This window comes from Strix uralensis, chromosome 8 (genome assembly GCF_047716275.1).
Source record: "Strix uralensis isolate ZFMK-TIS-50842 chromosome 8, bStrUra1, whole genome shotgun sequence".
Lineage (NCBI taxonomy): Eukaryota > Metazoa > Chordata > Aves > Strigiformes > Strigidae > Strix > Strix uralensis.
In genome coordinates, this window is record NC_133979.1 from 5,423,502 (window position 1) to 5,450,644 (window position 27,143).

Here is a 27,143-nt window from a genome sequence, read left to right on the forward strand (position 1 = left end):
CTTCAGCTCCCTGGCTGTGTCAGACTCTGACAGGCCAGTAATTCCTTAGTAAAACTGCAGCATTGTAACCAAACATCGCTTAGAACAGCCACAGGGCCCCATCACTGTAGGGGTACATGTTATGACTTTACTTGTCTTAGATTATCAAATTAATGGAAGGAAGAAATCTAATGCCATAGGCCAAACATCTCTTTCCCTCAGATCAGTAGCTCTACTCTGGATCTCTGCCATGGAGGAAGATGACGTACTGACCTGATCATGACTTCCATGTGCATCTTCCGACCCCCAAGTGAAATGAAAAAAACAACCATTTAAGTAGGAAGGAGATCCAAGTGCATCTGGACTTAATGCACCCAAAATTAACTGAGAATGAAAATCTTGTTTCTGAACACTACTGGGCTTTAGGATTTAAAAAATTCAGATAGATGTTTTGTTTCTTCAGTATCTTCTCCATTAATGGTACTGCTTGGATGAAAGGGGAACCATCCTTGATTTCATCTGTATTAAATGACTACCCTGTACATAAATATCAGTTGCTGATTTCAGTTTTTCATCAAACCTGCTTGGGTAATGACCTTAGTTTTCATTTGCTGTTGCAGGTTCCTACCAGCCAAAAGAAGGAAGGGGTTTATGATGTGCCAAAAAGTCAACCTGTAAGTGTAAGTATCTTCCCTATTTCTATGCAGTAAAGAAGGTGTGTTTCTTAGCTTTTGTGACTTTTATTATTGTATGTAACATTTGGTACATTCCTCATGATGTGAATTTTCAGTGATGTGTTATGGGTTGATTGGGTTGGTTCAGACTAACCAGGATTGTCATGTCACTTATATCCATCTCATTTATTACTTAAATCTCCTTTCTGTCTTTTGTTAATCATTCTTATGAAAGTCACCATATATAAATGTGGTTTTGGTGGTTAAGAGTTGACAGTAAGCCCTCTGCGTGTTAATGCATGAATCGTTGCTACCTGGATTAGAAGGGTTCCTCTATTACCCAACACTGTACAAGGTTTATCACTCTGACTGAGCCTGGGCTGCATTTTCTCCCCTGTGTGCTCTGTCAGAGCTGTACTTTATATATTGTGCTCCTTATAGCTTGGTTTAGTAGGACAGCAGGGGAGGCAAGGTCTGAATAGAGGTTGAGAGAAGTAGCATTAGGAAGAGGTATGTCAGAACATTGTCTGCGATCTCTACAGTGATTTTCTGTGTCTATAATGTCTATACCTCTCAGAAGACTTCCTGGTGAATACAGCATGCTGATAGGTAAAGATTTCATAAGAAGCTTTAAATCAAATGGGAAAAAAATGGAAATTTGCATTAGAATTACTTTTCAGTCATTTGGATAAAAAAACCCAAACAAACAAGTTACATAGAAATCCAACCTAACATACACCATAGGAAAGCAATTATTTTTCCAATAAAACCAACTTCTATGGTAGCTTAGTAAGAACTGTAGAGAAGTAGGGCAGAGATCCGTGCAATTGCCGTTAGTTTAAACAACTGTGGGAAACTCTGAAAGAGTGTGTAAAAAGACCTCACTCAACAAATTCCTGAGTGGCAGAATTTTTTCTCTGTGTATTGCATTGTTTCCTGGTTATTGTGGGCTGTAATCGGCACTAGGAGACTTCCTCCCAGTATTGCTCCATATTATTTCTATAGTGCTCTAAGTACACAAGAGGCTAAGGGTCAATATAGACTATCAACTTAATTCTTTCTGTCCTGTGCCTTGCATGGACAGTACAGTATTAAAAAAGAGGGGTAATATGCTGTTGTATCCAAATGGCACCATTCCCTTTCTGTGTGTTAGCATTTTGAAGAGGTGAAGCATTTACCCCATAATGTATAAGGAATGGTAACAAGTGGTTGAGAGAAGAAGTGGAGTGACAGATGCCTTAGCAACAAGGCATGCATTTGCTGAAGGGAGGGTCATACTGTTTCATATAAACTTGTGCTATAAATACCTCAAGAAATTGTTAGATTCTGTTAGTTACACAGAAAATCAGTATTTCTGAGGATTTGTGTGAAAATGGAGAAAAATGAAGGAAAATGTCAGAAATTTTAGTCTACTGTAAGCATGGGAAAAATGCCTGTATTCAAGAGAGAGAGAGACTCCTTTCACATGAGGACGTGGTAACTTGCACAGCTTGGGCTGAGTACGGAGATGAGATGTTGAATAAAAAAGATAAATGCTGGGAGGGGCTGGATGGGGGCCTGAATTGTGACACTTCTGTGGTTTGCACAAACAAACAAAACTTGCCATAAATATTTCATGATAAGCCACTAGGAGGAGGGAGGCATCATCATGTTGCCTGGGAAAATCTAGTAAAATAACTCACATTGCATAACTAATTAAGGTATTTGTGGGCATGGAATAGCTATAGATTTTTCAGTCATTTTTCATATAGTTCAGTGTTACAATTTTTCTGCTGTACATTCCCTGTGACTTTTTTATTATTCCTTCAGCGATGTTTCAAATTTACTCTGGGTATAGTCTGTAATTTAGGTTGTTGCAGTATGACTGGGTGTACAGTACACTTTGCAATCATGTCTGCAGACACTTTGGTATTAGACTGTCCTGGTAAAGAGCATGACTGTGAGATATAGTGCATATGGAACCTACTCTGTAATCATCAAATATATTTAATCTGTCATCTCCATGGAGCTGGTTGCAGACCTTTTTTTTTTTTCTGCTATTTCATGGTTAAATATAAAGTGATTAGAGCTTTTTCTCCAAACAGCTTATGTACTTTAATTTATGAAGAAAAAGAGAAGAAAGAGAAGAGAAAAAAATAGGTAGCTCAGATTTTGTTTCACCTTTTTTATATTATTATGTATTAAAAAAAAAAAAAGAAAAGCAGCAATAGCTCTTAAAATTAGCAATTTAATATTCCACTGCCCATCTGATTTATTGCTCACCCTTCCACATGTGAGACTCTCTGTCATTGAGACACTTGCCATAATTTTTTTTTCAATTTATAGCTGTCATTATTATATAAACCTCTAAAATTCAATCTAAGGGCAAATAATCTAGCTCATCTGCCTGGTTTAAACATATAAGGACACTTTCTTTATTAGGAGATCTTGCTTTCAGTAATTTCATAATGGATGAATAAAGTGAGAAACATTTTGTAGCTCCTAATAGGTTTCAGGCACCATGAATTCTCTCTCCCAACAATAAATACAACACTTAATAAAAATGCAGCAAGTTTTGCTTGAGTTCAGACTGAATTGCCCACATTCCCTGGACTGAGATCGGTTTTCCATCTTGGGGTTGTTTTCCTCTGGTGTGTTCCTAGGCAAGTTATGTCTAGTCTCTGCACATAAAAGTGAGGGATACTGAAGTAGTCATCTATGTGCCCTCCACCCTTGACTCTGTAGCCAGTGGAGAGAAATAGCTGCTTCAAGGGGAGATTCCTCCTGGCTGCATGTCCCTCACAGGTGGAAATAAATGTACATCTGGACATTGTTCTTTTGTGGCTACAGAGGAACTTTAAATGACTTGCAGGTATGATAACTTCTAAATAGTTATGCTTAGGTGGGGTGAGATCTACCACAGTGTAAAAACTAAAAGCCAGAATCCCATTTTCAAAGGCTGCTTTGAAACTAGGAAGTGTAATTCATATTGATTTTCAGTAAGATATAGCTTCCCAAGAAACCAGAACCGTTTGAGCAAATATTTCTCTGTGCATATGGGATCCCATTGTGGCTGAAGGAATGAAGCATCTTCCTGTTAGTGCCATGAAGCAAAAGCATTCAACATCATAAAAGCATTGAGATAGCCAACGTACCTACACAGTACTGTGCTGTTGTGTGAGGCCATTTGTCACAAGGTGTCAAAGAACTTTATAGTGTGACTCCTCATGATCTCTGATATCAAGTAATGTAAATACGGTGCAAATGAGGCGGAAAAGAAGAGTCTCGGATCTCAGAATTTGAACGTACCCACTGAACTCAATTATGAGTGGTGGCTGGTTGCCAAGTCACTTCTCTGACATTGGGATGAAAAGATTGCTTACTCAATATAATTCTTGTATTTCCCCATCTCTTTGCTGCATCCCTTCCTAGCAAATCCTCCTGTCCTGTAGATTTCCTCTGCCGGGCGTGCAGCTCAGCTCCAAATGCACGATTTTCATGGTATCCAGTTTCCTCCCAGTATCTCTCCCTTCCTCTGTATCAACTCACACTTCTTGTATTCATTACTATTTTCTCCCTGCTCCTTCCTTACACCAGTTCTCCTCTTCTCTGTTCATTGAGAGTAGACATCAAGCCAGACAAAGAAAGCAAGCTTACCCCAAAAAGCTTGTGTTAAGTGGTACACGCTCCACTTAGAAATTGTAGTTCTGTATGTGAAATTAACTGTTCTAAAAAAGTGAAATGTTTAATGAGCTCTTTTTGTCATAATTTCCCACCGTCTCTCCATTATACATCCACATCAAGTTCTACCTGTCATGGTGTTTTTAGTAATAAGAGTTAGACTGTAAATACCCTTCACAGAGACTGTCAGTCACATCACAATAAAACCTTCTCTTCTCATCAAAATGTCTAAACTATCTGCTTACAATTTTATGAAGGCTTTCAAACAACTCATCTTACTGCTGTGTAAAGATTCAAGGCATTATAGCTGATGCCTTACAATGCAGGCAGTCATTTGGCTAGTACCAACTACGTGGGAAATATTAAACCAGGGTGGAAAGGACAGGGAGTAATTTGGCTGCCCTAGGGGCAAGGCATGGGAGGAGCAGATGAAGCTGGGCTGGACCTGAGCATGCTCAAGTCTAGGAGCTGTAAGGGCTGCCTGATCCTTCCGCCTGAACTAGGAAGCTGTGTTTGGGAAAGCTCAGTTTTAATTCTGGCTGGGATTACAGTGCCGTTGGCAGGTCTGATTTGTTCAGGTCTCATGTCAGAGGAAGTGTGCCTGGGGTCATCTGGAAGGCATGGAGAGCCCTGGGCTCCACCAGCTCACATGAAAAGTCAGTCCCTGGAGAAACGGCATACCAAAATGTCCAGCAATAAAGTAGTTCAGAGCAGCTTTTCAAATATCTCTCACTATCCTCTACAAAGTGAATTCTTTCTATCACAGTTGGTCTGGAGAAGACTCTGGCTTTTCCCTAAGTTTGCATCAGTGGCTTTACAACTTGCAGACTGGTGATGTTGTCTTCAGCCTCCACAATCGGGCTTTCAGGATCAAATTTTCAAACATAAGAAGAATGAGAGTGCACAGACCCAGTCTCTGACCATCTGTGCTGGCAAAGCTGTCTGTTTTTATTTACGTTTGCTAAAAGAGACACCTGTGTTCAAATGCCCTGACTTAGTCGCACACAATTAAACCCCATGTACGAGGTTTAACAGTGCAGTGTGGGATGTGCATTTTTAACAGGAACAGCTACATGTTGCAAAGTTTGAAAATACATTCATTTGTTATGATAATATCTCGTGGCATGAGTTTCTTTAATGTTTTGGTGGGCCTTTGCTATTTTTTTAGACAGAAGTGGGTATACATACCAGTATTTGTAGTATAGACCTTGCACTAATTGTTCTGAGAAGATGCCGTGCAGCGCTGGAAACACCTCTGCTCTGTGTGCTCCTCCTCTCTGCTTGCCTTTTGATTTAATACCAGTATTAACTCTGATACCACTGTTGGCTTATAATGGGAACATTTAGCACCATGCCAAAGGTAACATCTGAGCGCTGAAGTTGAGATGTTGTTGTCCCACACATGTCTTCAATAGCAAGACTTGTGTTGTAGCAGGAGGCCTTTATAACAGCTGCTCCACATCTCGGCCATTTATTTCCATCTGCTGTGTGGGTACCATCCCCTCTGCAACCCGCATTACCTGCCCTGTGTTACCCTCTGTGATCTCCAGAAACGTTGCTCACATTGTACCTTCCTGTCTTAAGATACTTGTATCTGTGGGGTTTTTTTCCCTTCCTTTGGAGTTAGAGGGGAGCTGCTGGAATTGCAGAAGGGTCCAGCATTCAGTCGGGTCTGGCTGATGCAGGAGAGGCAGATCCCTTGATGCTGTGGGGCAGGTTTGGTACGTTGGGCAGGTAGCTGACACATCTGTTCTGTTCGGACTTCGTGTTAGGTATGCATGTTACCAATCAAGGTCTGTCATTATCTGTGATTTAATTACTTCTACGTTGTAAAAGGTCATTGAGATTTGTCAAGGTCCTTCCTTTTAGCAAGACCCATAGGCCTCATCTTCTGCTGTTTTATACTTCCTGCTTCTGTTTATACCTGTACAAAATGCAAGTAGAAACTCTGAATAAAAGCCTTCTACCCTCATACAGCACTGGCATAAACAGCTATGCACCTGATAGTTTGGAGTGGATCCATAGCAAGAAACACTTATCACCTGAATTTTCACTAGCAGACTGTTCAGCTTCAGCTGAGGTGAGAGGCTGGGTCTGAGACTTTGCTCAAACCCTCGTGCCTCTTTTCCAAGGAGAGGAACTAGCCACCGTCAAGGATGTTTCACAGAGATCACAACCATCAGCTTGTGGCTGCTGTACTTGGTGGGATGTGAGTTCCCTGATCAAGCGCTGTAATAACTAAATCTGTCTTTGTGGGTTTTTGTTTAACTTCCTATCACTTTTTCCTTTCTTTTTTAAGCTATTTTTTCTGGGGATGTTTTGTGGTTTACTCCTTAATAAAAATTTTAAAGGCACGGGAAGCAGAAACCAGGTCCTCCTCCCTAGTCTTCCCAGATTATAGCATCTGTGAGATAAAGTGATGAAGTTTCTTCATGTGTGTTATATACATGGCTTATGTACCGCTTATGTCTTAGCACCAGAGCTCAAACATAGGGATATTTCAACTGATTCTTGAAAAATTGTTCTTGCAATGCCAGATAGAGCAAGAACATTCAAAAAGCTGCTAACTTGAATTCGTAGTCTGATTTCCAACAATCCGGAGGGTTAGATGTTAGAATTAATCCATTGTTAATATATAGACCATTTAAGATTATGAATCTTAATCTGGATAGTTCCTGAACATTGAAAATATGCCCATGCAAACTTGTGGTTTCACTCTATCCATAATTCTATATCTAGCATGTCAAATAGTGTATTTTAGTAGTGTAGGAATACTGTTTCACAGATGGGAATAAAATGTCCTGGTTTAATTGTTCTTTTTAGTCTTATTGATATTGTGGGCCACATCTTGAGCTCTTTTTAATCTGTAGGAGTCGTCCTGTTAGGAGACTTTCCATTCCTGCATTTGTAATACCATTCCCTGAACGTGATCCTAAACCCCGCATCTCCAGCAGAATGATTACGTGCTATCAAAGCACTGAACTTACTTTACTTCATAGTGCAATCCTTTAGGATTTGGGGACATAACCCCGTAGCATGGGAAAGCTGTAATCCAGCAGCACTGCCCTTGATCAGTTTTTTACTCTCTCTCTGTACTGTACAAACAGCAAGAGACAAGGAAGCAAAAGCTGCAGGTTTTGCCCTGGTGACGTGGTCATCTTGTTGGATATAGGTGACATGGGTGTTAGTATGGCAGTTTAGATTTGTACTTACAATACAGAACTTGGGCAATATAAATAAATAATAAATGTTTCAGTGGCGTCTTACAGTTATGCAGCCTGTTAGGTTACATGTCTAATGGCTTCAAGTGTATTTGCATTCCCAAACTTACCTGGATTCCTATACATTTTCTGGGGTAGTACTCTCTCCCTTTCGATATTGTCCAAAGTGGAGAAAAGAGAATGTAGCTGAACTGTAAGCGTAGCTCATTGATACTGCTACATGTGGTGAATTTTTGTCTTTTATGCAATATGACTGATGCAGACTTTATCTGATAGCAGCTGATATATTAAGTTGACAGCTGCACGTTGTATTGATTCATTACATTTTTATTTGCTTGGAGCCCTGCAGCTTGTAGTAGTTTGCTAAAACATTTATTTACGCACAATCTGCTTTCTGAGTAGTGAAGTTTGTAGCTTTACCTAGTCTGTATCACTGTATGCATTAAATGATATCAGCTGCACAATTTGGTGTTTGTTTACAACTTAAAGGGAATACAGTTCTGGGGAAAATGCTGTATGCATTTTGCATCAGTTTGAGGAGAAGCTGTTGTAGATTTTTGCAGATTCATTTGCTACTATCCTATGTTATTAAGTACAGAAGTACACGGGTCTTGGCTTTTTTTGCCTGCTGAAATTCAGGAGATTTCAAGGTTTTGAAAGTACCATGATGATGCGGTATTCAGTAATGAAGGTAGAAATAACTTGTTTCTTGGTTATAGCTCCAGTCACCTGTCGTTTTGAAAACTATTAGATAGACCTGTATCACTGTGCCTTGTATTTTAAAATAGTAAATTTGGGGTTATTTCTAATTCCCTTCCATTGTTAAGTTTATTCTTGCAAGCATCCAAAGCTGTCTCTGCTGTCACTGTCTAGAAGTGTTTTGCTCCCACGTAGAAGTTTGGATTCTCATCATCACTTGTCTCTCCAGTCTGCGGTTAAAGAAAGCCATCACGTGCCACCATGGCTGGCTGCACTGTGCCACTGGGGCGGTGCCATAGTCCCTTGACATTAGAGTACAGCTTTCCCCATCTGATCTCTTACTGTGTCCTGTGCCACTGTCCTCACTCCTGTTTTCCCCAGGGAGAACTGGTGGAGCTACACACTGGGAACAAAAGGTGCATTACTTTCAGACATAGATCTTTAGGCCAGAAATGACACTGATGCCAATGAATGTATCTGGCAATAACTCTGAATGCAAACCTGACCGAGGCTGACCCTGACACTACACCAGCCAGCAGCTTGTCCTTGGTCCCTGAATTTCCTGCTCAGACACCCTTCCTCATGCTGAAATTAAATTGGGTGCAGGCTGGCTCTTGCCACTGTATCGGCAGTCCTTTTGCTCTTCCCCTTTGTTTCCAGTTTTCTGTTGAATAGAAAAATAGTAAAGCTACATGCAATAAATTGCACATATTTGTAAAGGTACTTAAATCTAAAGCCAGGCTTATGTTTCTAGAAGGCGGATGCCAGGGCCTGTTAGTCCATAGTAAATGTAAATTACAACAGCTTTTGTAGCTTGCATCAACATTTTGAAAGCCTCAGTGTTTAGTTCAACAATGTAGTGATATTTCTGGACCTGCAGCATTTCTTTTAAATATGTGTGATGTGACCGGTGTATGCCATGCTGTATACCACGCTCTCTGAACCCACTGCGTGGGGTCTGGAGAAGATACGGAGGAGGTGACCGTGTGGCTGGCACCTTTGGACCAGCATCCTCTGTGCTCTGGGAAGTTGAATTACCTTGGGTGTTGAGTTGCCTGAAAGCAGCATGGGTCTGGCTCTAAGCTAGAGTCATTCTTTTGGACTCTTGATTTATTAGAGTCTGACAGAGAAAAGTGGTAATTGAAGCATTTTAAATACCATTTCCTATAAGAGTAAATACTTAAAGTACACAGGGAATTCAGAATTAAGTTCCCTTCAAATGAAGAGAAAATAAACACATGAGTAAGCGTATGTGTTGATCATATGAAGAGATCCTTAATTTAAAGGAAGCTATTGAGCAACAGTAAAGCAATTCACTCAAACACTCCTCAACAATCTATTATGTCAATTATCCTTAACCATCCCACCTCTTTAGCTGCACAGGGTTGACTAACAGCATTTTTAACCAGCACATCCAGCACTTCCCGGTGAACAAGCAAAGGAAACCAGACAGTTGGTGAATGCGATGAAGGTCAAGGCTACCCTGTAGTTGGGGACATCATACCAAAGTCAGTACTTGGGTTTATTACTTCAGATAGAAATACAGAGGAGAAGAGTTACCTGAAGAAGAGTGCTTCTGACAAGTAAGAGCTACCCTCTGAAACTGAAAAGAGAAACTTTAAACAGGAGGGTTCCTGTGTCCCACAGGATTCTGAACACTGGACTTGAACCCCGTGTAAGTGACAGATGCCTAAATGCGTGTATTTTGCATAAAAATCAGTGTAGTTTTATTGTAGCCCATGTTGCGGATGTGACCTGTACTGCTTGGGAATCACTCTAAATATTCACAGCAGCCTTACAACTAAAAGGCTGTGCTCAGCTATACCTGTGTAAATCTGGGTTGATGGTAACTTTGTGGCTGCCATTACCTCTGTACCTGGGAAAGATTGTGGCATTTGATGATCTATAGGAGGCTGAAGATTGCAAAGGCATTGACAATTTTTTCTTCACACATATTCTTCAATGTATTCTCTTTAATTAGGAAGTAATTGAGCAATTCTTTGTTAAGTTATCACTCTACTTCATTAATCCAACAGTAGTTTTACAGGAAAACAATATGTCTGTTGGATGTTTTCAGTGTGTCTCAACCTACTAGACGTCGTTTGACTGATGGTTGGTTTAGTCACGATTCTGACATGCTCCTTCATTATAATTCTAATTGTTTTTTAGAATTAATTGTAGTTAATTAGCAAGCTGCTTGCAGCTCATAGAGCTCATAGTAATATCAACACTTGTATAAGGCTGTGCAAATAAGTGGAGATTTGCTTAACTAAAATAATGATCCAAACCATCAGAAAAAATATTTGACATAGCCAAAATATTTACATTTTCAACTACAATAAGAACAAAAAATCTTTAGTTTGACTAACCATTTGACTTGTCATTAGATTTCCAGCTTAAAATACATGTTAGGAAAAGGGAATTGGAAATGCAGAGAACCAGTGTGGTTGGATGATCTGTCTTTTGTCTACTGGGCTGAGTGGTGCGGCACTTACCCTGAATGCAGGAAACCAAGTTTAAATCCTTCTGCTGTCTTAAAAGATTTGAATAGCTAATATGCAGCACAAAGGTTAATTACTAATTGCTGGTTATTTGCTCTATTTACTATCCTTCATACTCTTTTTTACTTGCTGAGCTCTGTATCAGAGTACAAGTTAGTTACTGTGTCTTTTTTTCATGCTTTTTAAGTGCCATCTTTGCTTCATTCTCAGAGATTTCAGAACCCTGTTTTATAAGACATTACTTTTATCATCTTGTTCGCAAAAGTATAACAATATTAAGTCCATGTAGATCCCTTGACGTTGGTGAAACCAGACTGAGTAACAGAAGTTGAATATTCTATCTTGTTATATATCTAGGAGTGAAAGAAGTAAGGTGCTTCAGACTCCTGAGTGCAAGAGGCCTGTCTTAAATTTCCCTTTAAAATCGGAACTTACATTGCTTAGAAAGATGTTTTTCAGAATACTTGGTGATCAGAGGGAATACTGTAGTGGAGATGGTTCAGTTTTGGTTCAGTTATGAAAGCTGCAGTTTACTTATCTCTGATCATTGCCTCTGTACTCTTGGTTTTTCTCCAGCTCTTGGTTAATATGTTTTTCTTTAGTGAATAGTGGAAAGTGTCACGAGGAATTTCATTACTGGCTGGAGTGGTTTAAAAAGCTTGCTGCTGCTTTAAGAAGCCAGATTTACATATTTCATGTTTAAAAGATTTACAATGTGTCTCACATGCCTGTATAGAAAGATGGAGCTTTCATTATAGGTTTAATGTCACCGTGATACAAGGATTAATACTCTTTCCTCCGCCTCGGTCTGCACAGCTGGTCGCAAGTGAGTGGTGTGTTCCGGGTTGACTAAGCTGTGGGGGTGTTTTCATATTCAAGGAGATGCATTTTTGAATAATTAAAGCAAGCTTTTACATCACTCTGTGGGGAAATCCACAGACTGCAACCCTAGAGAAAGATCAAGGACTGGAGCATCTTTCCAGGCTTCTGGTTGTTTTCTATCATGCACTGGGGAAGGAGGGAGAGGATTGTTGACTTTAATTGCAAAGGTTAAGCGCTTTGTATCGAAAAGCCAAATTGGAGGAAGGCTCGAAGGGCCAAGTTCTGCCCTCGGTAGCTGTGTTGCAGCCTCGGCACGGTCGCCGTTGCAGGCTGTTCCATGCTCTGATAGACAGGGATATTTCACCCTTAGGAAGTGTCTCCTCACCAGTGTGTGATGCAGAACATGAGCTAATGGAAGATGCAGCTCAAGTGCTACATGATAATTGGGCACTTGGGGATGTGCCGTGACATGTTGGGCAAATGTTTTCTGCAAGGTCCCGCTGTAGCACAGGTGGGAATTTCTAATGGTCCATTGAACGCTGCGCACATGTTTCCTCTGTGCTGAGACATGGTTATTTCTCAGCTGGTTTCACAGAGCGATCAGTGTGCTTGGGGGCAGGATCTGCTTCAGAGCGACACGAGCTGCATCCCTGGGTGCTGGAGGATGGGGGGGTTAAACGAGGGGGCTGTCAGAACAAAAAGTGATTAACTACTGGCCAAAACTGGGCCCTCCTGAAGGTCTAAACCCATCTGGTTTCATTTTAAGAATATTTTCAAGCTCTATGGAGTTCTTTGAATAAATGGACACAGCTTTTTTCACACTTTCTTTACCTGGGGCTGGGGGAACACACTGTCAGCTTCAAATAGGTGCAGGACTGGGTCCTTTTCCTGTTTGTGCCTGATGGCATTTTCATCCTTTAGCTTTGGCTTTTGCCAGTCTTTTTTTTTCTTCAGATCTGTCATGAGATGAGAGGGGGGAAAAAAAGCAGTGTAGGCTGTTTCTGAGATTTTTAAACTTCTTCATTTTAAGATGACATGGGATTACTGGCTGGTAACTTGTATGAAGCTTCTCAGTCATCTAAAATTGGATTTTTGATAACTTGCTGTTATGTTTGTTTCTTAAGAAATAAAGTCTCCAACACTACAATAAATGTTATCTGATATTTAGCATTCTGAGGACACTGAAGTGATGATTTGTGTTAAATATGTAGATGAATATAGATTTGTATGCATGTGTGGGCAGTATACTCCCACATATATTTACACAAACACAAACTATGGATTTAAATATAGCTTGAATTGACTTGTAAGTACTTGTAAGTATTTTCTTTAATTACTATGGGAAGAAAATATTCATCTTAAATATGTTTACATTGATGTTATAGTTCTAGTTAAGAGGAAGCTGTGTTTTTCTGCAAATACTTGCTTTTACAGCTTTTTTTGTCCTGAGGTTGTTAAGTCCTTTCATTCACCAAGCCAAAGAAAAGTTCCATTAATGTAAGCAGGATCAGAGCTCACTGAGTATGCTTATTGCTGGATTAATAAATATCTGGGAAAATAAGTAGTTATGATGCAAGTGGTAAAATTGCCTTATACACCAGAAGATGAGATTTAGCACAAAGTGTATGTTTGCCCCACATCCCAGCAGCATTCAAACTCACTGTTTTGACTGCGTGATTTCATATCTGTGCTCACTGCAAGATGGAAAGGGTTTTCATTTCAATACTGAAGTCAATAATTATGGAGGTTATCATTTTCATGCTCAGAAATTCATGTCATTTTCATAAATCATTCATTTCATTTCATAAATCATGCTTTACAGCTGCAGAATGGAAACTTATTGCTGGACATTGATGAAAATCTTGTTTCAGTCACTCAGGTAAGGTTGTGACACTAAAAATGTTTTAAGGAAATATAAATGAAATCTTCTATAGGAATAGTGCAATTTGAAAATGTTCAGCTTGGGATTAACTTTACTGGAACGAAGCTAATATCACATGTGAATAATTTAAAAAAGCGTAATGGGTAAAATCAGTTCTGTACTGACAGTGAAATCACAAAAATAAAAGATAACTATTTGGTGTCCAGAATCTCATATGCTGCAAGTGGATAAAACTACGTCTGTGTCAGAGAAGATGCATTCATTTATTCAGACTGAGAACTGGGTTGTAGAAAAAAGCTAGATCCAGAATCCAGATCTGAACCATTTGGGACTTTAAAATCCCACCTCCAAGTGTTGCTGTTCAAAGCTGTCTCTAGTAAGTAATTGAGGAAGTTGTGTTCCCACTAAATTTCTGTTTACATTCTCTCATGTAGTTCTGTAGCTCCTGTTGCATAGAAGGTTGCTGTTCTGTAAGAAATAATTCCCCTGCAAATATATTTCTTTTTCTTGGGGAATATTGTGAATGAGGGCTTATTACAACAAATAGTGGAGTTGGCTTTCCTATCAGTCTCTCCAGCTGCCTGTTTAGAAGTCCATCCGCAGAGTTTCTCTTATGAGCTTTAACAGAATTATATCTGTGAAGAGTTTTCAAAGATTCATCACCTTCAAGCACTCTGAAAAGTATTATTATTCCCATTTTAAGGGGGTATTGAGGCATAGAGATCTAAGTTGCCACCTTTCAAGTGCATACCATATAATCCTGAGTTCAAAAGTATACTCTGTGAATTTTCAGTATTGATATAAAACATATAATATCTTTTCCACCAAATATGAATAACTTTACAGACACTTCCTCTTGGGTTGTGTAACCATGTGTGCCCTGCCCTTTCACATCCCCTCTGGCTTGCTGTCCTGCTTCCTCACCAGGGATGGAAGCACTGGGGGAGCCTTTGCTCATGGCCTCCTTGAAAGCACACAAGCTATTTCTTAGCAAGCCAGAGAGGAGAAAACAGGGAAAAGCTCACCAGGGATGCAGGAAAAGGGCAGATTTAGGGGTGGTGCTGGACAAGCAATTTGGAGAGATGAGAAGAAAGTGGCTCTTTCAGTGATTCCATGTCACCTGGCATCTCTCGAGTCAGTAGTGCCTACTGGAGGCTTGAAACAATTTCCAGATGAGTGCTGCTCTTGTCATTATTCCAACTCTTCTGGACATTTTAACAGTGCTGGCCTACTGTGTTTGCACACACTGCAGAAGTCACTTATGGGCTTTTTGTTGCAGAAGCTCCTTCTAGCGGTATTTTAGTAACATACACTAGAATCGGTGTACCCTGAAGAAAACGTGGGTTTTCTTCTTTCTTCCTTCTTCCATTTCCACACAGATACTTAGAAGGATATATAAGCCTGTAAGAAGAAAATATATTGTCATAGCACTAAAGCAACATGATCTATTTAATATAAGACATGATGTGAGGAAATGTGAAATAATTCATCCCTAGGTACATCGTTAGACATAAAGCTGAGAATCATCCAAGCCACTAGACAAATTCCAGGTCTAAGTGATTGTAGCATTGCTTTTGTATATGGGAGTAGAGATTGGATTGCAAAAATGCATAAACCTTTGAAATTATTATATTTTGAATGATAGTCTTATTTCTTAAAGGATTATTTATAATAGAAGGTTGAGGGTGGAAAAAAATTTTAGGGAGATCTTGCTCCTTTGGTAGGTTGTAAAGACTGTGTGGTTAATGTCCAGAGCACTAAGTGGCTGCCTTTGCAAGTCAAGACTCAACTGAAATTCAAACTTATATATGTGATAGGAGGCAGCAAGGTCTATGTGCCTAAACTGGGGTGGAGATTCAATGAACTGAATTATGATTTGCATTAAATCTCATTCATAATGAGAATTGTGGCTTCCCATATGTGTGGGTGTGATTGAGTACGATACAGGGAAGAAGGAAAGCCAGTAAGCAGAAGAAAGGTAGTCGAAATAGAGTAGTCCTTGAGTTCCCATCAAAGCTTTCCAGAATAGCCACCCTGATAAGAATGGTAGGTGGGGTTTAGGTTTCCTGCAGAGCTATAAGGAATCCATGCTTTACTGTCCCTGGACTCCAACTAAACTGATTTGAAGATGGGTGGAAGAGAGTAATTTTGCACCAGAACGTGTGAAGGAGCTTTGTACAGCCACTCAAGGTGCTCCTTATTATGAAAGTGCTTTTTCTCCTCTGGTCCAGCTGAGTGAGACCTGTATGGGTGACCTATTTTGAGATCAAACTGAAGGACACCCTGAGAAAACATTTCTAGCATGAGTTAAATGTAGAGCTACAAACTTATAATAACCCAGTTGTGCATCCTCCTTCAAGTCCACTTATTCAGGTCACACCTGTCCCGTGGGCAAGGGGAAATCAGGCAGCACTTCAGAAGCCCTTCCCTTCTGTGTCCTTCTGTCATTTCCACAGTCTGCTGCTGTGTTTTAAGACCTTGAAATGGTGGTTTAGAAAAGGAGCCAGGGAAAAGGACTGGCCATAAATCATGCTTGGTGCTCACTGATGTTAAGGGCAGAGAAGTAATGCATCCAGTCCCATTTTGTATAGTTTTTTCATGCTTTATTCATTTTTTTTATGGTGGAGAATTCCTTACAGAATCATTTTATAGGATCAGCTGCTGGCTATTTGGGTTCATCAGCAATATCAAAATCCCACAGCTTGAACTCATGTGCTTCCTCCATATGGGACTTGACATTGGAAGCCTACACGGCTTTGGGGGAATTTATATTGCTAGCTGCTACTAGTTAACTTTCCAAGTTGTAACTAGTTAACTCACAGTTTCTTCTCCTCAGAAGATAAATGGAAATGTTTTTTTTTCCCCTTACAGGCTGTTACCCAACTAGAGCTTTTTGGGGACATGTCCACTCCTCCTGATGTAACCTCTCCCCCAGTGAGTACCCCGGGAAACTGAACTGTGCATTTTTTTACATGCTATTTTCAACACATTTATTGAGCACATTTACAATTCAGGTCATCAGCCATTCCAGGAGGGAGGATTTCAAAGTAGTTTTTATGTTGCAAGAAAATAAACATAAAGCAAATTGAATGTGGAGTCACTGCTTCATGATGATGTGCAAAAATATCTTCCATTTTTATTTTTCTGATATAGGGCTAGGTGTCACGTAAGATATAACCTGAGCTGCAGATCTCCTTCCCTGGTGTTTATCAGAGGTGCATGCTTCACTGCACTCTGTCTCTCCACTGCACTGCAGGAAGATCCAGTTACAGCCTCATATATCATGTCTCCTTGGTTCCACCAAGCACATATCCCAGAACTGCTGTTAAAGAAAGGAAGACAAAGCAGTAAAGAGAGAGAGGGCTGAATGTGTTTTGAGGGCAAAGAAAATTTTCTCAACATGCATTTCCATGTCATAAAATGAAAACATGATCATTTTCCTACAAAGTTTTTGAACATTGTGTTAAGCTGTAGGGGAGTATGAATACACTGCAAAAATTGAGGCACTGCGAAGTCAGGAGCCTCAGATCTCCAAGGTATTCTGGAGCATGTCTGGCACTAGATATCAAAAGTCCTGTCTCCTCATCCTTAGCTTGCTCAATTGGATTGTGTTTCTCCTTTAATGTAGGCCTATGATTCTGGTCCTGTTGGTTAATTGGAGAAAGCATATTTATTCACTTTTCCATAAATCCTACAGATGCTTCATTTGCCTTTACTGTTTCTTATGTTAATGCCTCTACTGGTTGTCACCTGACACACCTAGAACCACAAGTGTGTATGTTCTGGAGAAAGAAATTATGTCAATATTTTGCATGTGATGTATTCCAGGCAAATTTAATTTCTATTTTTAAATCTTATACAAAGTCTCTCATTTTCTTTCTTTTTTTTTCCTGTCTCCAGCAAATTCAAATACTCGTATTTCTATTGCTTCTTTCCTTCTACATCTTTCCATTATTTTTTCTTTCTCTTTCTTCCCTCCACACCTGTATTTTTAGAGTTACAGATGTCATGACAGCAAAGTATGTGCTGCAGAAGCACATACATAGAAGTCATCGCTGTATTTTATTCCTGTCTTCTTTCAGACTCCTGCTACTCCAGGTGATGCCTTTATCCCATCTTCATCCCAGTCACTTCCTGCTAGTACAGACATGTTTGGTTCTGTACCTTTCAGCACTGCTGCCGTACCCTCAGGTAAGAAATCTACTGGAAATACAGGCTCAACTCAAGTTTTGGTGATCAGTTCTCAGCTCTGGTTTGCATTTCAGTACTCAATTAATGAATTTAGTACACTGGAAGTGGGGAAGGATTTTGAGGACAGTGCTGCAGGGCAAGGCAAAACAAATCTTTAACAAGCAGGGAATAAATTATTTTGAATTTACCCACATTTTTTTAAAACAAGTCAAAAAAGTCACTGGGAGTTCCACCATAGTTCAGCCATCTGGATAACACACCTTCTAGGTACGGTAGCAAGAGAGAAAAAAGCATTTAGTTTAGCTTTGCCTTTTATTGCGATAGCAATGGATATCCTGTGCTGTCTCCAGTAAATAGAGAATGAGACTTGGAGAATGAATAGAGAATGAGACATGAAGAACTTGATTGCATTTCAAAGGTATTCCATTTGGTCAAATCCTGATATTTCCTTTAGACTCTTCTGTGTTCCTCAAAGTGCTCAAAATTCAAAAGCTGTGTAGCGTTCTGCACAGACACGCAAGGCTTGTGGTTTTGACTGCTGATCTCTCCCTGGGATACTCGAAGCACTACAAGAGCAGCGCTCTCAACTCCACTTAGGATAAAAAAGGAGGAGGAGGATTGCCTTGAATCATTCAATAGTGACTTTCTAATTGGTTAACTCCTCTGATGGGCTGCGTTGCAGCATCAGATTAGTGCACTGCATCTCAGAAAGGTTACGCTGATGGTGAAGTGTTTGGGGATAATGTGAGATGAAAACCCTTGCTGCTTGGATGAGGTTACAGTAGGGGCAGGATAAAAGGACATCTGGAGAATCCATCATAGCCATCTACTGAAATAGATATGTATCTGAGTTACTGTTCCCTTCATCACTCATTAATTTGGTCTTTCAAAGTTCAGTTTCTGTTTTTTCGTTTCATTATATTTTGGGCTTTTCCTATTACGATTTCACAACGACCCTTACATTTAGCATTACAAAACAGCCTAGAAATAAAGCAAAGAGGAAAAGATACAGGAGGACTCAGAAAAACACTCAGATTAGAAACGAGTTTTAAGGCTATGACAGTATTAATAGTAAAAGAGGTTACATATTGTAAAGATTAGTAGTAAATCATTACTTTAAATGTGAAACAGTACATCTGTAAAACATAATACTTCTCTCAATGGAACGTAATTGTATTACATGGTTTAATTTTTAACATTTTTTACAGTAGTTTTAGTTTCAGATTTTTGTTTTCATTGTAAATAGAAAAGCACCTGATCATATAATTCCTACACAGTCAAACTCGTGGTAGCTTGAAAGGAAGTTTCAGGTCTGACAGGAAGGAATTATAATTTTAGTTTTAATCTTTAATTTCCTCTCCAACTAGAGGGGATTTATGCCAGCATAATACTTGAAGCAGTTTGTTATTATTAGGTACGTAGTACAGCAGAAGCTCAGGACCTTTTTGATGTTCCCAAGTAACTGGGTAATAACCAAATGTGGGGGTTTTTAATCCGAATTCATCTGGGTTCTCTCTTTTTATTACACAATTTGAGACACTTGTTTTGCTCTTCGGAGTCGCAACGGTTTGAACTGTAAATGTGTCAGAAGAGATGCACAGAGTCTTTCTCTTGCAAGAAGGTCGCACTGTCATTAGAGGGCCCTTGAGCTGTCATCTAAAGGTGCTTCCCTGTAACGCAGAACCAGTTTTATAGCTGTGCCATTGGCTGATGTTGGTGGGTCACTCTCCCCAAGAATAAAAGCAAAAAGGATGAGGAACTGCAGCAAAACTATGTAGAGGGGAGGGAGTCCTGGAAGTTCTCTTCCTTCCCTCTGCTTGCTCTGGCTGCTCATTTTTTAGCAGCATAGGGGCTGCTGTGATAAGATGAGCTCCATCCCAGCCTGACCCAGTGCATCATGTTCCGTCCCGGAGATCCTCGCTCCGAGAGGAACAGAACAGGCAGAGGTGAAAGGCAGCGGATGGGGTAGTCAGGGTAGCAAGAAGAGCCTGAAGAACTCAGTGGGGAGGAGCATGGTTGTGCTGCAAGGGGGTGACATTTCCTTGAACTGCTGTGGTTCTGGTAAGTGGTTCAACCAAACTGATCCTGGCTGTGCTTTGACAGAGCACCAGGGAAGAGAGCTGCCAGATGGCCAGCTGCCGACCAGGTCCATGCACACAGGTCTTCTCAGACCCATGGGGGTACTCACTAAGGAAGAAGAGAAGAGCTTTTTTTATTCAGATGAGGGGAAGGATTATTGCCAGTATCCACCAACCTGTGTTTTTGTGTACAAGTGTTTATTCAGTGATGTGAATTCAACAATGTCTTCAGTTTTCTTTTTAAGGTGTGCTGAAGCTCTGGGATCACTAATGTAGCCTACATGTTTCTGATGTATTGTGTGGCTTTTTCTGCATGCTCTTGACAATAGCGTTAAAATCTTTCATCTTTTTTTTTTTTTCCCCTACTCTCTTTGTTCTTTGAAGGTTATGTTGCCATGGGAGCTGTTCTGCCCTCATTCTGGGGACAGCAACCACTTGTTCAACAGCAGTTGGCCATGGGTGCTCAGCCTCCAGTTGCTCAGGTGATGCAGGGAGGACAGCCGATAGCATGGGGCCAACCCGGTATTTTTCCTCCTACTCAGCAACCGTGGCCATCTGTAGCTGGTCAGTTCCAACCAACTGCCTTCATGCCAACACAAACTGTTTTGCCTTTACAAGCAGCCATGTTTCAAGGTACCATTGCTCCTATAGCTACTGTTCCACCCACAAGTGATTCCAACAGATCGAGTCCACAGACAGACAGGCCCAGACAGAAAATGGGAAAAGAAATGTTTAAAGATTTCCAGATGGCTCAGCCTCCACCAGTGCCATCAAGAAAACCAGATCAGCCTTCCCTCAGTTGTACCTCAGAGGCCTTCTCAAGTTACTTTAACAAAGTTGGGATGGCACAGGAAGCAGATGATTGTGATGACTTTGACATCTCTCAGTTAAATTTGACTCCTGTGACTTCCACAACACCATCTACAAATTCACGTGAGTATAGCCATACCTTTCCTCAGATGTGACTGCTCCTCAAAGCATTTCTTCCTTTTTTTTCATACTGTAAATTGCAACACAGATATGGACTGAGAACCTTCATACATGGTCTAGATTATTAAATGTGTTCAAGGCATAAAGAAAAGTATCAGACGGGAATTTCAGAGACCATTGAAATCAACAGCCCCAATAGCTGCAGTCTGAAATTTAATTTCTAAGAAGACAGTGATATATGTTCTGTGCTAGGGACATGCAAGCTAGTTGGAAAATGCCCATGACATTCAACCTTATAAATGGTTTCACTTATGTCCCGTTCAAGCTATACCTTGCAGAAATTAGGGGATGGGTGTGTATTTTAATAACTTGATGTATTGGACATACGGGGAAATTAATTGAAAAGCTGTAAAATAAGCTTACTGTGTTTGTGGCATTGAGATGGGGGATTTTGCAGATTGCTGAAAAGAAGAATTTATGAGACACAGATTTACCAGGGGCCAGCCAGAGGCCTTCTGTTTTGCTTCCCTGCCATAGGGCAGGCGACTCATGCATTCTTAATGTAATGTAGGTGCATCTCCCTGGTACCTGAAGACATGTGCCAGACGCAGCCAAACTTAATTTGGAAAGTGCTGAATGAAATCAAATATATAGAATTGATAATGACTACTGTGTTCCAGCTTACCTCTTAACAGCTGCTCGCCAGAAAATAATTTTCAAGGGTAATAGAAGTTGAGGGCTCTGAAGCATGAGCAAATTTTGTGCTGCTGTGTCTTTCTGAACAAATTAACAGTTATGTATTGTGTTGCTGTTACTTTAATCTTTGTTTAGCTCCAACCCCTGCACCCAGACAGAGTTCCCCATCAAAATCATCAGCATCTCATACCAGTGATCCTGCTGCAGATGACCTCTTTGAAGAGGGGTTTGAAAGCCCAAGCAAAAGTGAGGAGCAAGAGGCTGTGAGTAGCACCAAGGTTTCTAAATACCAATTAGCTCTTTTTAGCTAGAAAAGACAGAAGTTACTTGAATGTTGTTCGGTAGCATCAGAAATAACTTCTAATAGGACTGGGTGGTATTTAAGGGGGGACTGCAGACAGAATTCACTTCCTGCTTTGGTTTTGATAGCTAATAGCATGACATTTCTGTTGATATTCACTAGTATTGCATATAAGGAACCAAACTCAGAGTTCATATGTAAGGTTGTATATGTTAGTTGTATCCAGTGTCATTTTTAGCATACCAGCCTTCACTTATTGATGGTAATGAAGTCTGAGGTAAAACAACATACATGCTGAGGCTGCAGAAAGAGATGTGAGAGTCTGTGTGTTAAAAGATGATGGTTGATGTTGTCTTGCACAATCTTGCATCCCAGTTGCTTGCCTAGTTACATTCCTCAATGTTCTGGCCCTCAGTATGTGATTTCTTTGCCTTAGATTTAGTGGACCAAAGCAAGAAATGTTATCCAAGCAATGACTTTAAATCACAATGTATCTTAGGCAGATAAGAGCCTAAGTGAGCCAAAGGCAAGAGGGAGTCTGTACAAAAAAAAGACTGAAAGGTACAAAATAACGCAAGCTTGGACTCCCTGATTCACATAGTTTCACTGGCTTTCAGGGCCTTTTGCAGTTCTGGTTTGTCTGATCCAGTACCTTCTGGGGCAGCTCCTGCATGGGCTCCAGCAAGTACTGGTGAGGTCCTTTCCTGCCTGCATCAGCTATAGGAAACCATTATGGCTTTTGAGAACATATCAGTGGTGAGGTCTCACTTTCTGGTTTTCATGAGATAGAATGTACTTGTTATGCCCACAGCATGAAAATAACCTCATGTTGACTTTTCACTTTCTATTGTTGAGAAAAAAAAAGGTGTTATGTTCTTGTATTCTAGCCTGATGGGTCTCAGGCCTCATCCAACAGTGATCCATTTGGTGAGCCAACTGGTGATACTATAAGTCCACAGGTCGGTAGCTAGATAGCGCAGGTTGTGGTAGGTATCTGTCCTTTTTTTCTCTACACCTTGAGGTGCTCACTTATTCTTCCACCAGTGCCTACCATTGCTTTCATGGATGCATGGTTTATTTTTCCTTTCCATCTCTTCTGTTTTTTCTCTCCATTATCCACAGTGCTCATGCTCAGTGGTTTGCATGGCTTTTGCCATTCACTAAGTGTTGCAGCTTATGCAAATATGTTTCAGCTGCCTGCATGCTTTAAAGAAATGTAGATTTATTTTACTTTGTGTTCAAATTCTAAAGGGATATAGGGAAACTGAGCTATTACTAACAATGTGTTAGGCAGAACATTTTTTGTATCGAATCCACTCTGGCCTTTAGTCAGATGTAACATATTAAATGGAATAAGACATCTTACCCATAGACATAACAAACATTAAATAAAATTATGTAATGATACATGAACACCTCTACCCTAAATCAATGTGATAATCAGTAGAAGAAGCATATTTATTATCTGCATGTAAAAAATACTGAATGGGTTTGTGTATTTTTATCTCCAACTGCAAATTAAAAACATCTGAAAATTATGATCATTCATATTACCATTGGCATACTGATGTTTTAAAAATTATTCATAAAATGTAAGTCATTTAAGTCCAGACAGACGGGAAAGATGATCTTTTCATCTTTTGTGTTACAGAATACGTTAGAAAATGCGGCTGCCAGTGAACGTTCTGTGATTTGTTTCAATACAATCTATATGTTTTACCAAGAAAACAGTAAAGCTACAAAGTTTTATGAGTGCTGAGGATTGTTATTCCATCCAAATACTCTCTAGTGTTACTATTTGAAGGATATGTTTCATTATCTTCTCCCTGTCTGCCATTCATATTTTGTATTACCCAAATACATGATCTGGTATGGCTTCTGTGCTTCGGCACAGAGCCTCTGGAGCAAATCCATAACAATGGTAGAACCCTTTTGATTTTTGTACAGAAATTGCACTGTGTTTACCAGTGACTTATCCACCCTTAGCCAAAGTAATTTGGTTTCAACTCAAAATTAATAGTTTCATTAGGAGTCAGTTTACTCTGTACATTAAATATGGTTAAAGAAATCTTACAGTAACTTAGCTTTGATCCACGTGGGAGTAATAAGATTATCTCTTAATAATATGTGGTGCTGTGGGAAGGCATTTCCCCCTTCTTTAGCTTCACCAACATAATGCTCAGCTCTTGGGGGCTGAAGCAAAAGTAGCATTAAGCTTTGTGTTTCACTGAGTCTAAAAATGACAGTGTAAGGGTAAAGCCAAGCTGGGATGAGCTGCTCTAGCAAGAGCATCTGTTGGTTATTGTACTCCAGCAAGAACTGCTTCTGCAGATGGATGGTGCCACATAGTAATTTGGCTTTGCCTTTGCCTGGCCTTGGCCAGCACTGACATAGCCAGCTATCCCAGCTTCAGACCATTTCAAGAGTTCTTTCCTAGATCAAGAAAGAGGATTTGACCTTTATCTGAGTCCCACACTCTGGAAACCCACATACATTTGTTTATAACAGTTTATCATAGTCAGAGTAATTGTGAAGTTCATCCCGGGGAGAATAATGATAAAACCTCTTTCTAATTTTCTGACTGTCACAAAGATAGTTTGTATCCTTTGTAAACTAGCATGTCTCACATTTACCTACCAGGAATTCTGGATATAACTTGAAACAGTAGTTTAAGACTGTTGTTAATGCATATTACTGTGCAAGGCAGTCAAGTGAGGGACTCCTATTGTTCTGCTATTATGTAACACTTAGTAGAATACATTCTTTAACTGTCAAGGAAGGGTCTGTGGGAGCTACAAGAAGAGTATATTGCCAATTATTCCATGTTTTTTCTGTATTTTTTGTTAATCCTTATAGAGGCTTATATAAAATATGTATAATTCTCAGAAATATATTCTGGGAAATGTTAAATAATGTACTGATTATCGTATTATAGTAATTCCTAAAAGCTGTAGGCAGGAACAGGAAGCTAAACAAAAAGAAAGCCTCTATCCAGTGAAGTTACACTAATATCATTGTGCCTCTGTGCAGTGCATTCAACAGCAGTCCGTAGGAAATCTACTTGCTAAAACCAGCCCATCTAATTCTAAAGACTAGTATCGTCAGAGCAACGGAAAGTCTAATCTCCATGGAAAATTATCAGTTCAGGACTTACTACTGTGTTGTGTATTGAGCTCTGCATTTGGAGAGAAACTTAATGGGGAGAAACGTGTAGTACAAAAGAATCACAGTCTGCATAAAAGCCACTTTTGTGTGTTAGATGGGAGATTACTTCGCTCTTTAAAACATGGTTCTTCACACCAAGAACAGCACAGTATACAACTCAGATGAATGGACCTCTCAGGAGCATGACATAGTATTGTGTTCAGAAATTTCAAATATATCTGTTCCCAGCATCTCTATAAAGCAGCTATGCCCGTACAACATCTTACCTTGATATATTCAGAATACTCACTTGCCTGTTAATTTGTACCCTGATCTTTCAAGGTACCTTATCAATTTGGTTTCCCGATTCCTTCTGATACTGCATATTCTTATTGAGAAATAATTCAGCATCGTTCAGTTACTATCTTCATTTCTCCCATTTTAACTCTCTTCCTTTTGCAATCTTCAACCTAAGCTCTCAAAATCCTCATCCTACCAGTAGCCGTTCTTGTAAGTCACTCTTCTACAAATAGCTATGGGTTCTTAGTAGGTAAATGTGACATTTTTTGCATATGTTACATTTTTGTCCCTTTATGCTTGCAGATAAGAAGCAGACAGGTGACCTGACATTCACAGGTGAAATAAAATCAACTCTTTGCAGAGCTCTTCATAGCAAGATTTGTATTTGGTTGTTTTCCCTTTGTACATGAGCAGCATTGAGGATGGATAGTGACTTTCCAGAAGGGGTGAGGAGGACACTGAATAATAAGACCGCCATCTTCAGCTGACTTGTGTTTAATCCCTGTTACTGTCTATACATTGTGTGTGGGATAACTATGGTGAAAGGAGAGAGAAAGAACTGTATTTAGCTATGATTCTACCAAATGTACTAAACATTTTTTATTATTATTGACATTTCAAATTAAAGCAAGAAGTTTGAACAGAGGAATTTTCACCTCCTCATCCTCTTTGCATCAGTGCACCCAATCAGCCTGAATTACAGGGTGTTAGGTGCAGACCCTGCCAGTGTGGATAATTCTGTTCTTGGGGGTATTTCAGCCTCAGCCACTAACTCAGCCTCAGCAGTGGTGTGACACTAGGTAGCCCTGAAGCTATACAATTGAAAGCTTTGCAAAGGCTGTAAAAAGGGGAGCCTTCAAGCGTGATCAAAAAAGGGATGGAGAGGAGCAAACTTTGACTCTCTGGTGCTAGGCTTCTTTGGACACCTGTGGTTATGTTGGCCAGCATCTCCTAAAAAAGCATCCTGATTGTAGAAAGACTAAATGCGGCCTGAATACTGGGATCGGATATCACAAATGTGGTCTGACTCCATATGGACCACACAAACTGCTTCTTGAAAGCAAGTTAGCGACAGGGTGAAAAGTCTTGAAGGAGAATAAGGGAATATTTGGTACCGCAATTATTGCAATAAAAGTCCTTTCAAGTGCTTGAACAAATGCAGGGCTATTGATACGCTGCCCAGTTCAAGACTTGCACTGGCAGTCATTCATGAGAGATTCTCAGGAAACCTTCAAAACATTTGTGGCTAGAGCATATCTTCCTGAAGTTGTTTAGTTGTTCTGTGAAATGTGTGCAGACAATTATAAGCCCTCAAAATATGTCACACCCTTCATGATGCTATCAGCGCTGTCAGGAGAGCAACAGTTCATTAGAATATTTGTCTATCAGCTTTTCGTGGTACTTCGGTGGCTCACTGCCATCATTCATCTTTGAGCAAGTGCCATTCTTAGTGATAAATGTTCTTAATAATCTTAGTCAGCTCCAGGATGGGCTACTATAACTCTTTATTTGGGCTGTTACTAGGAAGTTGAAAGAAAATAGAAACTTATGGGCAAAGCATTGGCTTATCTGGGAGCTTAGTAAGCCTCAGGAGGGCAAATTAAGATGATTCTGCATCCTCCTCTTCCTTCTGCCCCCTTTCTATTGCACTAGGACTTTAAATGGGCTCAAAATATCAAAGGCTGTATTTGCAGGATCTGTTACTATCATTCATATGGCTCAATAGGACCTGGATAGAGTCCAAAGAGAAATTCATAATGATTATAGGTGACCTATTCTTACTGTAGGCTCCAGAGCTATCATTCTCAAGCTAAAGACACAGCACTGAGCAGGGCTGTGAACCTGAGAGAGAAGAAGCAGTGTTGTGTATTTGGAAAGGGATCACAGTTTGGGAAGTACTGCTTCATTCCAGAGAAATCCTAAAATTGTCATTTCAGGCCTCATGTGCATTTGTTCATCATCATATTTCCCAGGGAATCTGAAGAAACAAGACCAGAGAAGTTCAGGTTGCTCTGTGAACAGAGGCATCCTACAGATTTGCCTTCATCTCTCTAATAGAATCCCT

At 40.0% G+C, this 27,143-nt stretch overlaps 1 protein-coding gene across 12 annotated transcripts in view; it reads left to right on the forward strand.

Moving 5' to 3' along the window:
- The window catches only part of DAB1 (DAB adaptor protein 1), a 474,343-nt gene that overhangs the window by 439,311 nt on the left and 7,889 nt on the right, over nucleotides 1–27,143 (forward strand). For 9 of the 12 annotated variants that reach the window (XM_074875937.1, XM_074875936.1, XM_074875947.1 and 6 more), the window contains 7 exons: nucleotides 600–659; nucleotides 13,379–13,435; nucleotides 16,310–16,372; nucleotides 17,521–17,629; nucleotides 20,092–20,640; nucleotides 21,469–21,596; nucleotides 22,522–22,620. In XM_074875937.1, coding sequence (XP_074732038.1) covers nucleotides 600–659; nucleotides 13,379–13,435; nucleotides 16,310–16,372; nucleotides 17,521–17,629; nucleotides 20,092–20,640; nucleotides 21,469–21,596; nucleotides 22,522–22,605 — 1,050 coding nt within the window. In that variant the 3' untranslated portion in view covers nucleotides 22,606–22,620. The remainder of the gene's footprint in view (nucleotides 1–599; nucleotides 660–13,378; nucleotides 13,436–16,309; nucleotides 16,373–17,520; nucleotides 17,630–20,091; nucleotides 20,641–21,468; nucleotides 21,597–22,521; nucleotides 22,621–27,143) is intronic. The other 3 variants (XM_074875946.1, XM_074875948.1, XM_074875945.1) reach the window with 2 other exon arrangements.